Here is an 18901-nt window from a genome sequence, read left to right as displayed (position 1 = left end):
TAATTTAACTGGCAGAATGTTGATGTTCAAAGGAGGCGCCATTGGCCTAGTGTTTAAGGTTAGTACTTTGTGGACTACGGAGTGGGGATCATAGGGTTGTTTAAAGTGGGAGCCAGTCACTGATTGCAGCCTGGTAAGATTGTTAAGCAATGTACACCTATCTCAAGTATCTTTAACCAGCTGTATAAAGAAGCAATGCGTCCTAAGAAGCGCTATAGAAATTATACTGATTCGCCCGGGTAGGAGCACTTGTGCTGATTGTGTCAGACCTTTTCTGTGTTCAATCTGATCCCTGGTTCATCATGCTGAAAAAAGTAATCAGATTTATCATCATGCCTCCACTCAAAATCTCCTCACCCTGACTTGACCACTGGCCCTCTTTCTGCTTCAGGCTACAATCACCATATAGACTAGAAGAGGTCCTCCTAACCACTAAGCATCCTCTCATAGTCTGGGATAGGCAGGCATTGCTGGAGGTCAGGTCAGAGAAAGTGGACACCTAGACTGGTTTGTGATGGTACATAGTCGGATGAGTAGAAAAGTGGACTGTGAGCTGCGAGACAGCAGAATTCTCCGGTCCGCCCTGAAGCCGAGGGGGAATTTAGTGGTTTGCAATAAAAATGTCTGAATGAAATGTGCGCTCGTTAATTTTAAATGACTCCCGACTGTGTAAAAGGCGGGCAGGTTCCGCCTTGAGGGTGTCGTCTAACCTGGAAGTCTACCTCTGTGTTCAGCGTGTACAGTATAATACAGTACACACACACACACACACACACACACACAGGTCTATCAACAGAGTCTCTGCCTGTGGTTGGTTGCTACCCTGCCGTTCCTCTAGTGCAGTGGTCCTGTCATGGCTCATCGACCGTAGGCCCGAAGCTTAGCTGATAATGGCCCTGCTGGAACATGGCTCAGCAAATTCACCAGGGGTGGGAGTGGGACTCACTCAGCTGCTTGGCTGCTACAGTAAATTGGCCTGCCTAATTCCCCTTGGTTGGGTCTGAAGTAAACCCCCTCCTGTTAGTACCACAACACTGGGGCTAAGTGGCCTCGCCCCGCCTTGTCCCAGAGCTGACAGACAGGGGAAGTCCAAGCACTAGAGCAGGGTTTTCACAACCTGAAAGGCCAGCTCGGGCCATTTGCTAACCAGCACCCTCACTTTTAATTACACCCAGGCAGGGATAGAGGCTGCTTTAAGCCCCTCTCGTCCTCCCATTAGTCCTTGAGCTTAATCCTATATCCATGTTGTTGCTGTGTAATTGGAATAAATCCTCCCCTCCTGAACTAGCACTAGAGTCGGTCTCCTCATAATTCACCTAGGGCTAGGCTATATTAAGAACTGCTCCCTTTTCTTGCTGTGGGAGTTTGGCCAATCAACCCCGTAGTGTCCCTGGGCTAGTAGCCATGTTGCCATGACCAGTGTTGTAAAGTACTTAAGTAAAAAAAATAATAATAATACTTTGAAGTAATACTTAAGTTGTTTTTTTATGAAGTGTCTGTACTTTACTACTTTACTCAAGTTTGACAATTTGGGTACTTTTTCCAGCACTGGCCAAGGCGCATTGAAAGCTCGGCCTAATAGGTGATAACCACCCAAGTCTCTGCATCTGACTGAGGGGCTCTTGTGTAAAGGGTGGCTACTAGCTACAGGCATATATATTGCATGGTGTTGAATTCAAATCATATTTTCCAAAGTCAGATATTGCCAGTGGCTCTTGAGAATAGAGCAGCATCTGCTAAGCCACTGAATGATGATTTGCTAGTTTGGTTTGGATGTGAGTCTGGTAGACTCGGACCGTCTATGGCTGTTGACTGTGATTGTTACCAAATGCTGTTTATCACCAATCGATACAAGCTTTATGGGGCTCCTGCTCAGAATGTAAATGAACAAATAAGGAGCAGAGGTTTCACCTGCATTTTTCTTTCGCTCCTGCACAAATGCACACAAAGAGAGATTTGCGCAACCCACACATGGCCAAAGCCCGTAACTCTTTTGGTCAATGTTTTCAGCATTGGAAGAGAATTTGAGGCCACCGAGTTGTGGAGGAAACTAACTGTAAACTGAAATGCCCGCTGTGACCTTGCTCCATCTCTCCCCTCTCTTCTCTCCCAGGCCAATGAGAACAGCCTGCTCAGTGCCCAGTTGAAGGGCTTCCCTCTCTTCCTCCATTCCAACCTGGGCCTGAGGGACTGCAGCGTCAACCCCAAGTCCCCCCTGCTCCTCATCACTAAGGCCCGGGAGGTGGAGCGAGGCCCCCTACCCGGGGACGACTGGACCGTCTTCCAGTCCAACCACTCCACCTACGAGCCTGTTCTCCTAGCCAGGACCCGGGTGCCTGACCTGGGCCCGTCCGGGGCAGGGTTGGGGGTGGGCGCCCCCCTCCATGCTTCTGTGGTCCAGGACCTGGGGCTCCACGACGGCATCCAGCGGGTGCTCTTTGGCAACAACCTCAACTTCTGGCTGCACAAGCTGGTGTTTGTGGACGCTGTGGCCTTCCTGACGGGCAAGAGGCTGTCTCTGGCTCTAGATCGCTACCTGCTGGTGGACATCGACGACATCTTCGTGGGCAAGGAGGGCACCCGCATGAAGGTTTCAGACGTCAAGGTAAGCATCCGCAGTGTATTTACATACTGGTATTTGTAAACAGGGTTTTGTTTGTGAAGTGTGTTTACTCGCGTCAGTGTGTTTCTGTGCGTGATATGACTGTATATATTTACATTTAGTTCATTAAGTAGGCTAATCACCAGAGGTGTGACCAAGTCACTTTTTGTTCGAGTCTCAAGTCACAAGGTCCGAGTCCCAAGTAGAACGGGTCAAGTCCAAGTCGTGCATTCTAAGAGCATGTCGAGTCATAAGTCAAGTTTTTAATTTTTTTTTATTAAAAACTGTACAAGAAATGACAAATCTTTCTGTTTGAGGCTACCAGACGGCCCTTTTCATTATTTTGGGGAAGGTCCCCAAGAACACTGTGGCCTCCATTATTAAATGGAAGAAGTTTGGAACCACCAAGACTCTTCCTAGAGCTGGCTGCCTGGCCAAACTGAGCGGTTGGGAGAGAAGGTCCTTGGTCAGGGAGGTGACCAAGAACCTGATGGTCACTCTGAAAGAGTTCTAGAGTTCCTCTGTGGAAATGGTAGAACCTTCCAGAAGGACAACAATCTCTGCGCCACTCCACCAATCAGGCCTTTATAGTAGAGTGACTAGATGGAAGCCACTCCTCCGTAAAAGGCACATGACCACCCACTTTGAGTTTGTCAAAAGGCACCTAAAGGACTCTCAGAATGCGACGCGTCACGTCTGGAGGAAACCTGGCACCATCCCTACGGTGAAGCATAGTGGTGGTAGCATCATGGGGCTGGGAGACTCAGGATTGAGGCAAAGATGCACGGAGTGATCCTTGAAGAAAACGTGCTCCAGAGCGCTCAGGACCTCAGACTGGGGAAAAGGTTCACCTTCCAACAGGACAACGACTCTTAAGAACACAGCCAAGACAACGCTGGAGTGGCTTCGGGACAAGTCTCTGAATGTCCTTGAGTGGACCAGCCAGAGCCCGGACTTGAACTCGATCGAACATCTCTGGAGAGACCTGAAAAGTAGCTGTGCAGCAATGCTCCCCCTCCAACCTGACAGAGCTTGAGAGGATCTGCAGAGATGAATGGGGAGAAACCTCCCAAAAACAGGTGTGCCAAGCTTGAAGCATCATACAGAAGACTCGAGACTGTAATTGCTTCCAACGGTGCTTCAACAAAGTACTGAGTAAAGGGTCTGAATACTTATGTAAATGTCATTTCCATTTAAAAAAAAAATATATATATATTTTTTTATATATTTGTAAAAATGTCCAAACATGTTTTCACTTTGTCATTGGGTATTGTGTGTAGATTGATGAGGGGGAAAGAAAGATTGAATCCATTTTGGAATAAGGCTGTAAACATCAAGTGGTCTGAATACTTTCCAAATGCACTGTAACCTGTCATTGTAGCCATAAATGGTCATGCATTTTCAAAATGGAAGATACGGAAATAGATTGCTATTACACCTGCATATTTTTTGGTTGTTGAAAGGCATTCATGTTAGCAGTCAATATCAACTAGGGATATCATGTCACCTTCTCACTTATCTGGACTCCAGAGCAAGCAGGATAATACGGGCCTCCCTGTATGCAGTGAAGGTTATGGGATCGGATGGAGAGCATGATCTGTCTTGTAGACCTTTTTCTTCTGTACAAATATCCTTATTAATTAGACCAATTTATGTTATCTGGGGCTGTGGCTGTCAGGAAATTGAATCGACCGGTGATTGTCAAGCAAATAGCTGCCGGTCTCACGGTAATTGACCGTTAATTAACATCAACAGCTGTAGCATCTCCTTTCTTCCATGCATACATAGCCTTCAAGCCACCGATGAAGACTTTTGGAACATCTACATTTTGAAAAAGTCTAAATCCAATTAATGTAGCCTACGCCATCACAGTAAATCCGTTATTTATTTTAAACCGGTCCAAAGAAACACGATATGAAGAAAATGTAGTTATTTCAGATGAACATAATGCCTTACTATGAGTGTCCTTATGGTAGGCCCTGATCTGAGCCATGGCTGTTGGCTACTAATTTAGCAGATAAGATTTGCTTAGAATTCCGTGGCATTATTTTATATTGTTTTGTAGTTTGAAGAACACAATTGAACATAGCGGAATAAAATGGAAAGGATATTTTCTCTGAACGATATCTGAGGAAGTGCGAGCGTGTGGCTATTGTCTTCAGCGGTTAACAAAGAAACAGGTCCTCCTATATGCTTTATATTGAGTTATTTATGCAACTTTAGTTGTCATACAAACGTTGGGCTATATGTTTAGATTTTTTTTTATTCATGCTGAGGCTGCGTTGATGCGTCTACAATGATAATTTGAAAAAACCTTCCCTAAAAGGTATGAGCTCTGCTTTTCTTGCACAGGCTGCACACACTTCATCAGTCTCTCATTCACAATTTGACAAGCACTTGATTATGCCTCAAATTTCACTGTGGCATCTCCCATGTGAAGCCATAATGCCCCCTAAAAACATCCATGCCTTTTGCGGCCATTGTGCTCTTGGTCTGAATATAATAATTCAAATTCCATTCTCCCGGCTGCCAATCGCCTTGCCCCGAAAAACCTTTCACTCACATGGCTCTCTCAGATATCTCAATTATTATTAGCCAATCCATGTCACGTGATCCGGTCCTTCTCACAGGCATCTCAGCTCCGAAGTAGACTACAAGTGAAGACCGACACATCGGGAACGCAACTGCGCTCATCCTAATTGAATTAATTGAAGATGTTAGAACTGTCCACATTTACTTTTCGTCAGCCAACAAGATGAGTAGGCCTAACGAACAGCCAAAGAATTAGCCTTTGTCAATCTACTATCCCCCGTAGTCCAAAAGTTGACCTATTCTATTGCGAGAAAGATCAATTCCAAACATCGTCTCGGACAGTTGTGGGATGCGATCGATCCCAAATGAATACAACCACTCACGTCACATTTTTTAAAAAGCAATGGGGCTGATGCAACACATCAGAACATTAAGCTTAAAATGTTGATAAACTATTAGGCTATTTCTTCACATAGTAAGCGCAGCAATGCGCACGCGGCACTAGGCTATACACGTGAATGTTCCAAAATGCAATCCAGTAGTGGGAAAACACCGTTCTCAAACGTGACCTCAAACTTGAAACTCATGCGCCGCCGCCTGTGTATGCCAGTTAAGCTCTACTACATTGGTTGTAAAGTGGATTCATGTGCTTCATTTTAAGAAGTTATTTGGCCACTTTAGTTGTGATACAAATCTTATCAAAACATATAGGCCTATGGGCTCGGCTACATGAGGTGTGTGACTACAATTTGAATAAGTCGCAAAGGGCCTGCACTGTTTCTTGCCTTACTGCGCACAACCTGGGCATCATTCACGAGTGAAAGGCTAGTATTGCCACCCATCGAACTATTCTTAATCGAATCTCCTCTTTACATATACTACGTAATATATTTTAGAAATGAGTTTTGATTTAAAATGGACCGGTATCAGGCACCTGTCTCAGAACATGGGCACGGGAAAAATACTTGTCATCTAATGCACTTAAATAGGGAATGGGGGATGTTTTTCTCATGGTTCATTTTCATGCCAGCCAGGTAGGCTATACTCCTGCTGTAAACATAAGCAATGTGCTTAATATTAGGAAAGTTGAGCAGTATAGACCATCTGCGGGATGTTGACCATCAGCAGCATCAGAGGTTGGAGAAGCCTAGCTACCGTGACTAAACGGTCACGTGGAATTTAACTGCGGTCGTCATGACGAGTGACTGACAGTGTGGCGGTAATACGGTCACCGTAACAGCCCTAGTTACTTCTTCATCCCATAAGTATTGAAGTTAGTGCGAGGTTACAGCCATCTTTAGGCATATAGCCAGTACCACCACCTGAGGTATAGAATGAAAACCCACCCAAACTAGGCCGATCTGAAATATGAAAATGATCAATGAAATCACCATTTGTCGCCTATTGTTGTGGCAAAGATGCGTCTGTGGCAGATTGCCAAATGGTACTTTATATAGATAATATTAATGTAGGTAGGCTACCGTTTTGTGCCAGGGAAAAATGTAGAAAGTGAAACGAGTGTTTTCTGAACACTGTGCGCCCGCCACTAATGCTAATGACTGGTCATTGGTCAACATTCAAGATGCAATTACCCCGGTACTTGGGGAAAATGCCCATTTTCTATAAACAATACTTTAATTAAATAAGTGTGAACTGTAGTCACTTATTTCCCTTCATAGTTTGTTGGCCTAAGCCTGATCATCATCCACATACCAAACTGTGCCAGCAATTGGACATTGTTCTCACGTGGGGGGGGGGGGGCTTGTTACCCCACATTACCCTAATCCACAAAGACTCTGTGCCACAAAATGAGTTACAAAAGGTTATTAAACCTGGTCAGATAACTTCAATTCATCAGTCTGAAGATTTTTTTTTTCTCCTATCAACTCGAGTTTCAAGTGATCAAATTTGTGTCTGGAGTCCACACCTCTGCCAATCACTAATCTGTTGAATATCAATCTACCCCTTTCTATTGCTGGCATACATATTCCCAGAAAGCTTTACTGTGTGATAGTGCCAAGGTTATTATAGTAAACTAAGACTAAAACTAGTCATAAAAAAACTATTTAGTAACTTTGACTCTAAAACTAAAATAAAAACCAACATGAATTATGTTAGTTTTAGTTCGTTTTTTTCTCCTAAACTGTGTGCAAAACCTTCATGGGGCTTTTATGCTTTGAGGTGTTTCAAGCCACTGAATCTGTCTGGTAAATGCTGTCAGGAAATGGTGAGGTTTGAAATGGACCTTGCTTGCTCACAAGCTAGCTAAAAGGGAAGAAATACGCTAGGTAGATGACCTAGCCAAAGGGCGAACTCCGAGTTTAAGCAATAGCAAACCGTGAACCTCCAATGGTCGGTTGATAACAGCAAAGCCCCGTAGAGGATTACTCTGAGAACTTTGTCAGATAAAGGTAACCGTTCTTGATTCTTCTGACATGTCCTTCTAAAGTGGAAGCATGGGATTGGTGTAAACATTGGCAAGAGTTCCGTTCTACCATAGCGCCTAGACTGGTGCAAGGGATATCTCTTTTAAATTCAAGTCACGTTGATATTGACTTTATCATTTAAACCTAACCTACTACCTGACCCATCACCTTATGTCTTACCGCCCCATAGTGGCAAGACGTCTCCAAAAACACACACTATACAAGCCAAATGGCTCCTAGCCTCCCACGCATCCTTTCTGTCCCGAACACTGAAACGGAAACTAAATAATATAAAAACATAAATGTTTTTTATAAAACTGAAACTAAATGAAAACGAGCAAATCGATTCTGAAAACCAACTGAAGCTAAACTGAATTCCTAATAAAAAATGTATGTAAAAAAAATTAAAAAAAAACACTCAACTATAATAAGCAGTGAGTCATTCAGGTGTTGGTGACAGAGGCAGAGCTGACCTTGAAAGGAGGGACACAGACAGTGAGACAACCAGGTGACTTTGGCATGGGCTCACTCACACATGGTAGAGTTGTGCAAATGTGGCAGTGACCGAGGGGCATCAACATGTCTGTCCCCGGGGGGGGGGGGCGTCTTGAGGACACAGGACAGGGGGACACAGCTGACCTGACTGCCATAGTTGTCCCTCCCTCACGCTGTCACTGTGTATCCCCTTCACAGCCAGAGAAGGATCAGAATGCAAGTGAGTGGAACAGAATACATTTTATTGTATTGCCATCCAATGTCTCTTTTGAAAGTGAAAGTAGAATAAGACTGTGAGACTGGAATCCCATACAGCCTCCTCCCCAGTCGAACACTTGTTTCAAACTGAAGGTCAGGAACCACCCTCCAGTGTTTGTCCACATCTTTTTCTCTCTCCCTCCAACCCAGAGGACAGCCTTTGTCCATCCAGCCTTTCTTAGCCGTCCAGGCCTATTAACACCCCCTCCCTGCCACAGCAGCAGCAGCAGGGTGTGAAGCTCAGCTCAACCACTATCTTCGGCTTTGCTTTGTGATGAGTCACTGTTCAAGGGGCGTCCGCAGACTGGCCCTACAGCATGAATATTTGATAGACGCAGCTTTGCGTCTTTTGTGTTGTTTATCTCTCCTCTCGTATTCTTCATCTGAGAGGCCCATTCCGGTGTAATGGACTGTTTTTCTGTGAAGGGGGGGGATGAGGGAATGAAACACAAACACAATCAAAGCAGTGTTGTCTTGTCTGCCACCACAGTGTTAAATATGAATCAGGCTTTGAGCTGTGGCAGAGAGGGGCTAAACCTAAAAAAAAAAAGCAAATAGACCCAGATGCAAAGTGAATGTGGACAGGGTAATGAAGTATAGAGGGATGATGAGACAGATGCTGGAGGCACAATAAACAACTCACATCAGTGTGTGTTTGTCAGAGAGGGAGGGAGAGCGCATTTGTCTGTCTGTGCCGGTGGGAAAATGTGTGGACTGAAATACTACTGCTAACTACAGTGCTTCTTGGAGCGACCGATAAAGAATGCATATGTGGTGGCCTGGGGTGGTCTAGCGATCTAAGTCACATGGAAGCTGTGACAAAAGGAAAAAGGCTCTTTCAGATCTCTCTCCTACCTTTCACCCCTTTCATATCTCTCTGTCCAGTAAACATCCAAAATAGTTAATGTACAGTGCATTCGGAAAGTATTTAGTTTTTAGTTTTTTTACGTTACAGCCTTATTCTAAAATGGATTAAATAGTATTTTCCCTCATCAATCTACACACAATACCCCAAAATGACAAAGCAAAAACTGAAATGTCACATTTACATAAGTATTCAGACCCTTTACTCAGTACTTTGTTGAAGCACCTTTGGCGGTGATTACGACCTCGTTTTCTTAGGTACAGTATGACGCTACTTGGCACATTCTCCCATTCTTCTCTGCAGATCCTCTTAAGCTCTGTCGGGTTGGATGGGGAGCGTCGCTGCACAGCTATTTTCAGGTCTCTCCAGAGATGTTCGATCAGGTTCAAGTCCGGGCTCTGGCTGGGCCACTCAAGGACATTGAGGCTTGTCCAGAAGCCACTCCTGCGTTGTCTTGGCTGTGTGCTTAGGATCGTTGTCCTGTTGGAAGGTGAACCTTCACCCCAGTCTGAGGTCCTGAGTGCTCTGAAGCAGGTTTTTATCAAGAATCTCTCTGCACTTTGCTCTGTTCATATTTCCCTCGATCCTGACTCATCTCCCAGTCCCTGCCTCTGAGAAAGATCCCCACAGTGTGATTCTGCCACCAGCATGCTTCACCGTAGGAATGGTGCCATGTTTCCTCCAGATGTGACGCTTGGCAATCAGGCTAAGGAGTTCAATCTTGGTTTCATCAAACCAGACAATATTGTTTCTCATGGTCTGAGTCCTTTAGGTGCCATTTGGCAAACTCCAAGTGGGCTGTCATGTGCTTTTTACTGAGGAGTGGCTTCCGTCTAGCCACTCTACCATCAAGGCCTGATTGATGGAGTGCTGCAGAGATGGTTGTCCTTCTGGAATGTTCTCCCATCTCCACAGAGGAACTCTGGAGCCCTGTCAGTGACCATTGGGTTCTTGGTCACCTCCCTGCAAACATTTTGAAAAACCTGTTTTTGTCATGATGGGGTATTGGGTATTTTAACCATTTTGGAATAAGTAACAAAATGTGGATAAGGTCAAGGGTTCTGAATACTGATTTGGTGCATGTGTGTGTATGTGTAAACTCCTCTCACTGTCATCTGTGTTTATTTTCAGCAAACTTAACAAGTAAATATTTGTATGAGCATAACAAGATGAAATAACTGAGACATAAACTGAACAAGTTCCACGGACATGTGACTAACAGAAATGGAATCATGTTTCCCTGTACAAAGGGGGGTCAAACTCGAAAGTAACAGCCAGTATCTGGTGTGGCCACCAGCTGCATTATGTACTGCAGTGCATTTCCTCCTCATGGACTGCAACAGATTTGCCAATTCTTGCTGTGAGATGTTACCCCACTCTTCCACCAAGGCACCTGCAAGTTCCCGGACATTTCTGGGGGGAATGGCCCTTGCTCAGTCGGATGATTCTGTGGCACACCGCCCCAGACCATGACGGATACTCCACCTCCAAAATCGATCCAGCTCCAGGGTACAGGCCTCGGTGTAACGCTGATTCCTTCGACGATAAACACGAATCCAACCATCACCCCTAGTGAGACAAAACCGCGACTCGTCAGTGAAGAGCACTTTTTGCCAGTCCTGTCTGGTCCAGCGACGGTGGGTTTGTGCCCGTAGGTGACGTTGTTGCCGGTGAGGACCTGCCTTACAACAGGCCTACAAGCCCTCAGTACACCTTCCCGCAGCCTATTGCAGACAGTCTTAGCACTGATTTAGGGATTGTGCATTCCTGGTGTAATTCGGGCAGTTGTTGCTGCCATCCTATACCTGTCCCGCAGGTGTGATGTTCGGATGTACCGATCCTGTGCAGGTGTTGTTACACATGGACTGCCACTGCGAGGAGGATCAGCTGTCTGTCCTGTCTCCCTGTAGCGCTGTTATTGCATTTGGCCACATCTGCAGTCCTTATGCCTCCTTGCAGCATGCCTAAGGCATGTTCACGCAGATGAGCAGGGACCCTGGGCATCTTTCTTTTGGTGTTTTTCAGAGTCAGTAGAAAGGCCTCTAGTGTCCTAAGTTTTCATAACTGTGACTTTAATTGCCATCTGTCTGCAAGCTGTTAGTGTCTTAACAACCTTTCCACGGGTGCATGTTCATTAATTGTTTGTTTCATTGAACAAGCATGGGAAACAGTGTTTAAACCCTTTACAATGAAGATCAACGAGATCTTCAGTTTCTTGGCAATTTCTCATAAGGAATAGCCTTCATTTCTCAGAACAAGAATAGTCTGACGAGTTTCAGAAGAAAATTATTTGTTTCTGGCCATTTTGAGCCTGCAATCGAACCCACGGATGCTGATGCTCCAGATACTCAACTAGTTTAAAGAAGGCCAGTTTTATTGCTTCTTTAATCAGCACAGCAGTTGTCAGCTGTTCTAACATAATTGCTAAAGGGTTTTCTAATGATCAATTAGCCTTTTAAAACGATAAACTTGGATCAGCTAACACAACATGCCATTGGAGCACAGGAGTGATGGTTGCTGATAATGGCCTCTGTACGCCTATGTAGATATTCCAAAAAACATCAGCCGTTTCCAGCTACAATACTCAATTACAACATTAGCAATGTCGACACTGTATTTCTGATCAATTTTATGTTATACTTTTTTCACCCACCTGTAGCACGCGCTCCAGCAGGTATATCTCTCTGGTCACACCCAAAACCAATTCTTCCTTTGGCCGCCTCTCCTTCCAGTTCTCTGCTGCCAATGACTGGAACGAACTACAAAAATCTCTGAAACTGTAAACACATCTCCCTCACTAGCTTTAAGCACCAGCTGTCAGAGCAGATTACTGCACCTATACATAACCCATCTATAATTTAGCCCAAACAACTACCCCTTTCCCTACTGTATTTATTTATTTATTTTGCTCCTTTGCACCCCATTATTTCTATCTCTACCTTGCACATTCTTCCACTGCAAATCAACCATTCCAGTGGTTTACTTACTATATTGTATTTACTTCGCCACCATGGCTTTTTTTTTTGCCTTTACCTCCCTTATCTCACCTCATTTGCTCACATCGTATATAGACTTATTTTTCTACTGTATTATTGATTGTATGTTTGTTTTACTCCATGTGTAACTGTGTTGTTGTACGTGTCGAACTGCTTTGCTTAACCTTGGCCAGGTCGCAATTTTAAATGAGAACTTGTTCTCAACTTGCCTACCTGGTTAAATAAAGGTGAAATAAAAAAAATGTAATGGACAAAATATGTGCTTTTCTTTCAAAAACAAGGACATTTCCAATTGACCCCAAACGTTTGAACGGCAGTGTGTATAATTTATGTAATGCATGTGAATGACTCCTAACAGTTATCCATGTCCCCTTCTGTCCAGGCCCTACTGGAGACCCAGAATTACCTCCGAACCGTCGTCCCCAACTTCACCTTCAACCTGGGCTTCTCTGGGAAGTTCTTCCATACTGGTGAGTGGACAGGCAGTTACCCACTGTATGATTGTGTAGGCAAACCCAGGGCAGAGCTTATAATAGAATGTCTCACGACAGACAATCCAAGCCTCGCATGTTCCAGAGCATACCATTGATCATGATGTACATCACCAAGAAAATGTATAGATTTGAATATCAACAACAGGGGGAGAAAATGCACATTTTTATGCTTATTAATGAATCAACTTCCAAATTTCACGGCGCTAATAGCTAGGTTTTCATCACCACCACACACCTATGCCTGCGTATGTGTAGACTAGACTAAACTCCCAGTCTCCCTCTGTCTCTATGCTCCAGGTACGGATGAGGAGGACCTGGGTGATGACCTGCTCCTCTCCTATGGGAAAGAGTTCTGGTGGTTCCCCCACATGTGGAGCCACATGCAGCCCCACCTTTTCCACAACCAATCCGTGCTGGCCGAACAGATGCTGCTCAACAGGAGGTTTGCGCAGGTAGGTTGGGGTGGCCTCTGCAGTCTTTACACACACTCTATATATTCTACACACTGAGGGTTTTGTTATATTGATACTGGGAGATGGGTGGCTGTTAAAAAAATGCATTTCTGTTTGAATGTTACTGTTACGGTTGATTTTTAAAAAGGTAGAAAAATAGCACGGGTGAATTAAATTATAATGTGTTGAATCAACCGGTTCTCTCCGCCCAGGAGCATGGCATCCCCACCAACATGGGCTACGCTGTGGCTCCCCACCACTCTGGGGTGTACCCCGTCCACGTCCAGTTGTACGACGCTTGGAAGAAGGTGTGGGGCATCAAGGTAACCAGCACGGAGGAGTACCCCCACCTCAAACCTGCCCGCTTCAGACGAGGCTTCTACCACAGTGGCATCAGTGTAAGGACTCGGCCCAATCACCCCCTATCCTAATTCTCTCGCTCGCTCGCTCTCTCACTCACTCACTCACTCACACTCACTCTCACACTCACACACACTAAGTTCTATGTGTAAACTAGCTGTTCTTGAAATTATCTGTGTTGATATTTCAAAGACTTGGTTTTGTGTTCCATATAATTTAACGAGAAGTATTCAATTGAGGTTGTTTGATTCATTTAACTCTGGTTAGAGTTCGCCCAGTTATGTTTATCGATAAAAGCTCTGGCTCCTGGTAAGTGCTTGATATTGAAAGGCATGTGCCTTTCAGAGGACAAAGTTTTGTTTTCGGTGTGTCTGAATATTTTTGGTTTAGCTCGTGGTAACGGCGCTGAGGAGAGTGCAGGAAAGGGAAGACGTAGTCGTGCCGAAGTAGACGTGCCGCCACACCGTGAGGCTGGCGTGGTCTATTCACTCCCGTTCTCCATCAGTGTTTTACCCCTCCCTCCCCTTCCCAGGAAATGAAGCCCGCTGACACAGACAGTCGTGTGAATGATCATAATGGACATTGCTATGTTAAGCTCTCTCTACATGACAAATCTCACCGGCGATGACAGCCCCTGCCAAAATCAACAAAGACAACGGCTTGGCTTGTGACGTGACGAGAAACGCTGTCGTTTTCAGACAAATGTAATATCGCTGTCCATGCCAATTTATTTACGGTATCTCTACGAAGTGTTGTTTTCTTTTTTTTCTTTTTTTTTTCTTTTATTTATTTTTAAAAAATTTTACCCCTTTTTCTCCCCAATTTCGTGGTATCCAATCCAAGCTACTGTCTTGTCTCATCGCTACAACTCCCGTACGGGCTCGGGAGAGACGAAGGCTGAATGTCATGCGTCCTCCGATACACAACCCAACCAGCCGCACTGCTTCTTAACACAGTGCGCCTCCAACCCGGAAGCCAGCCGCACCAATGTGTCGGAGGCTACACCGTGCACCTGGCAACCTTGGTTGCGCGCACTGCGCCCGGCCCGCCACAGGAGTCGCTGGTGCGCGATGAGACAAGGACATCCCTACCGACCAAGCCCTCCCTAACCCGGACGACGCTAGGCCAATTGTGCGTCGCCCCACGGACCTCCCGGTCGCGGCCAGGTACGACAGAGCCTGGGCGCGAACCCAGGGACTCTGATGGCACAGTACAGCGCCCTTAACCACTGCGCCACCCGGGAGGCCCGAAGTGTCGTTTTCTGTCCATGTGCTTGGGTAAGATATTTACGCTCAAATGTCTCATACATTTTAAAGCTGAAAGACATTTTGTATTTTCTTTATACCCAATGTGTTTATGATTTGAACTCTAATTCTGATCTCTGTTAGAAGGCCCCTTTTCTAGCACCAGCAGTTTTCAGTTATTTATTCATTGTCTGGTGGAGGAGTGCGAGGATGTCACGGAGACGTTAATTCCGACCTCCACACGTCCCTGTGAAATATTCACTGGGTAGTTGGCAGAGACCCTCTGAGGTGTAAACATAGATTTATTTATTTTTCTCTCCCTCCTCTTCTTTCTTCCACTCCCTCTTTACCCCTTAATCAGCAGTCTGTGGCTCCCGTTAGCGCGGGGCCGTTAGCCGCTCTGTGTTTTCAAAAATCAGAGAGAGAGAAAAGCCTGGGAGCCTCAGTCTGCACATCCTGCCTTCCCTTCCTTTCCCTCCCTAAGCATTTCACTGCTGTTTTCGCTGCTATTTTTACCCACGGCCCCAGCTATGACAGGGCACGACTTGATACACCGTGCACCTCGGCTGAACAGACAGTGCGATGCTTTTTCAGGTCGTTCTGCTCCTGTGATTGGGTGCTCAGATGCGAACCGATTTGCGGGTTGTTGTGTTTTAACTATGTTAGGACAGAGACTTTGTGTTAGGATCGAGAAATGGGTTCGCTGACAGACTAAATTGAGCTACGTCATATTTCATTCTCCACAATGACAGTGTGACCACTCTAGCTTATTGGGATAATGATATTGAACCGCCTGAGCTGGAAGTGTAGACAACCCAGAGGAATAAAGAGTGTCCTCAAGCATTTCTGACCGAGTGGCCATGTTTGGGCTTTTGTGTATTTGATTAGTTATCCACTGGGTATCAGGGTCTGCTTCTATTAGTACACTCCCCACTGTGCAGATGTGTTGCTATGCAATATTGATTGTGTGTGTGTGTGTTAATGCACTGCAGGTGCTGCCCAGGCAGACGTGTGGCCTGTTCACTCACACCATCTTCTACAACGAGTATCCTGGAGGACCCAAGGAGCTGGACAAACTCATCAACGGAGGGGAGCTCTTCCTCACGGTGCTCCTCAACCCGGTGAGACCGTACACACTTCCACCACTAGCATCAGGAGTTGAATGCATTTCGCCATCACGGATTGTGCTGTTTTGAAAACCTTTTTATTTCTTCTTTCTCCCCCCCCCCCTTTTTTTGAAATGCATTTTGTGCCAGGGTGGTTGGAGACAGTGCGTTGCGTGGTCTTTTTTTTCCCTCTGAATGTCGTTCTGTTTTTTTTTTTTTTTTTTTTCCATTCTGTCCTCACAGATCAGCATCTTTATGACCCACCTGTCCAACTACGGGAATGACCGTCTGGGTCTGTACACCTTTAGAAACCTGGTGAAGTTCCTCCAGACATGGACCAACCTGCGGCTGCAGACCCTGGCGCCTGTGCAGCTGGCCCAGCGCTACTTCCAGATCTTCCCCGAGGAGAGGGACCCCATCTGGCAGGTGTGTGTGTGTGTTTGTGTGAGAGGCCATGAGAGCTGTGGGGTCACTGGGTGTTTGGAACTCGGGACTATCATAAACCCGGCTGTCATTTAAGAGAAGACTAGATAGAAGAGATGTTGCCTTCTGACTCCATTGCGTCATACAGTGCAAATCTTATTTTGGTAGGTACAGCTTAGGAGAGGCTGGCTCTTTGAACTGTGGTGTTGTGGTGCTCCTGCTTCCACAGTACCACTCTCCGACACCGTTTCCCATCAACGCAGAGAGAAGACAGGTTTCCTTCCCGAAGAGGTCCAAGTGCCATCTTGGCAGTTGCTCACACTGACTGTCAATATTGAGTTCTCACAAAGTGGAGAGGTTAATGTGTGCCGGCCGGCTCCCTTTGAAGTTTGGAGCAAACTTGTGCCTGCCTGGGTCCAAAGGCTTCTTCATCACAGCACCGTGTTAAGTGTCTTGGGATTAATGTGATATCCTGGTCACCTCATTACCCATCAGGCAGATGTCAGTGGGGACGGAAGGGAAGGAGGCAGGTAGATTGAAGGCAGTTGGCGTCCGCTTGACATGCAGATTGACCCCGAGACACATGAAGATGCTCGCCTCGCAGGGCTGCTCTGAACTATTTTCGACACAGATCCACTGAAGGCTACTTACTGCTCAGGAAGACCAATGAAAAGGCAGCCTGCCTGGTACTGACTATGGGTTTTCTCCCAAGTCCTTTCTTGTACAAGCGTAATTGATCAAGGGGTGAATCAGTAACCAAATGTTTGAGTCCGCTCCTTCAAACCTCTGTTGGACTAGACTGGTTGGGTTCATTTGAGCGGAATTAAAAGCTACATGTCCTCCGATAGGCATCGTTGGTCCCACAGGGTGGATACGGTTGCCTGTAACCATTGTGCCGCATGTTTGTACACCCCCTCACTGCTTTCTTGGCTGGCTTTAATCACGTAACACTGAAGTCCCCTGGCTAGGTCAGTGGTGGACTTTAATTACAAACAGACTGCCGCTAGATATGATACTGGAGCCTGAAGAGAGAGAGAGAGTGTGTGTGTGTGTGAAAGTCACATCCATGGCAACTTATCCTGAGGCACCTTGCCGTTTACTGAACTGAACTACCAGGTGAACTAACTCTGTCACTATAGGACCCCTGTGAGGACAAAAGGCACAAAGACATTTGGTCCAAAGAGAAGACGTGCGACCGATTCCCGAAGTTGCTCATCATTGGACCACAGAAGACAGGTGAGCAGTAAACAACATATATTGTTTTTGTACAATATGATATTTAATGAGGCACTGCATCGCAGTGCTTGAGGCGTCACTACGGACACTACAGGTTCGATCCCAAGTTGTGTTACAACCGGCCGTGACCGGCGAGTCCCATAGAGCGGCGCAAAATTGACCCACCGTCGTCCAGGTTATAGGATGGTTTGTCTGGGTGGGGGGGCTTTACTTGGCTCTTCGCGCTCTTGCGTCTCTTTGTGGCGGGCCGGGCACCTGCAGGCTGACTTCGATTGTCAGTTGAACTGCGTTTCCTCAGACACGTTGGTGCGGCTGGCTTCCAGGTTAAGCTGGCGGGTGTTAAGAAGCACAGTTTGGCGGGTCATGGACATATGATTCAAAGGCGGAAGTTTACATGCACTTAGGTTGGAGTCATTAAAACTAGTTTTTCAACCACTCCACAAATTTCTTAACAAACTATAGTTTTGGCAAGTCGGTTAGACATCTACTTTGTGCATGACACAAGTAATTTTTCCAACAATTGTTTACAGACAGATTATTTCACTTATAATTCACTGTATCACAATTCCAGTGGGTTAGAAGTTTACATACACGAAGTTGACTGTGCCTTTAAACAGCTAGGAAAATTCCTGAAAATTATGTCATGGCTTTATAAGCTTCTGATAGGCTAATTGACATCATTTGAGTCAATTGGAGGTGTACCAGTGGATGTATTTCAAGGCATACCTTCAAACTCAGTGCCTCTTTGCTTGACATCATGGGAAAATTAAAAGAAATCAGCCAAGACCTCAGAAAAACTCCAAGTCTGGTTCATCCTTGGGAGCAATTTCCAAACACCTGAAGGTACTATATCTATATCCACAGTAAAAATGAGTCCTATATCGACATAATCTGAAAGGCTGCTCAGCAAGGAAGAAGCCACTGCTCCAAAACCTCCATAAAAAAAGCCAGACTACGGTATAGTACTAACTTTATGGCCATAATGAACTGTTTGGCCATAATGACCATTGTTGTGTTTGGAGGAAGAAAAAAGGGGGGGCTTGCAACCTGAAGAACACCATCCCAACCGTGAAGCACATGTTGTGGGGGTGCTTTGCTGCAGGAGGGACTGGTGCACTTCACAAAATAGATGGCTCAATGAAGAAGGGAAATTATGTGGATAGATGTGGAAGCAACATCTCAAAACATCAGTTAAAGCTTGGTCGTAAATGGTTCTTCCAAATTTTCCAAATGTACAATGACCCCAATCATACTTCCAAAGTTGTGGCAAAATGGCTTAAATTTGTTGGCAGAACTGAAAAAGCGTGCTCGAGCAAGGAGGCCTACAAACCTGACTCAGTTACACCAGCTCTGTTAGGAGGAATGGGCCAAAATTCACTCAACTTATTGTGGGAAGCTTGTGGAAGGCTGCC

The 18901-nt window shown here is 45.6% G+C and overlaps 1 protein-coding gene across 2 annotated transcripts in view; it reads left to right on the top strand.

Moving 5' to 3' along the window:
- The window catches only part of LOC110534188 (bifunctional heparan sulfate N-deacetylase/N-sulfotransferase 1), a 106322-nt gene that overhangs the window by 75030 nt on the left and 12391 nt on the right, over positions 1 to 18901 (top strand). For both annotated transcript variants that reach the window (XM_036933298.2, XM_036933299.2), the window contains 7 exons: positions 2114 to 2605; positions 12557 to 12644; positions 12966 to 13120; positions 13333 to 13518; positions 15717 to 15845; positions 16074 to 16256; positions 17393 to 17489. In XM_036933298.2, the coding sequence (XP_036789193.2) occupies positions 2114 to 2605; positions 12557 to 12644; positions 12966 to 13120; positions 13333 to 13518; positions 15717 to 15845; positions 16074 to 16256; positions 17393 to 17489 (1330 nt within the window). The remainder of the gene's footprint in view (positions 1 to 2113; positions 2606 to 12556; positions 12645 to 12965; positions 13121 to 13332; positions 13519 to 15716; positions 15846 to 16073; positions 16257 to 17392; positions 17490 to 18901) is intronic.

The sequence above is a fragment of the Oncorhynchus mykiss genome, chromosome 10 (genome assembly GCF_057628025.1).
Source record: "Oncorhynchus mykiss isolate SJ-2025 chromosome 10, ASM5762802v1, whole genome shotgun sequence".
Taxonomy (NCBI): domain Eukaryota; kingdom Metazoa; phylum Chordata; class Actinopteri; order Salmoniformes; family Salmonidae; genus Oncorhynchus; species Oncorhynchus mykiss.
Note: the sequence above shows the minus strand (reverse complement) of the source record. Positions and strands in the feature narration are given on the sequence as shown.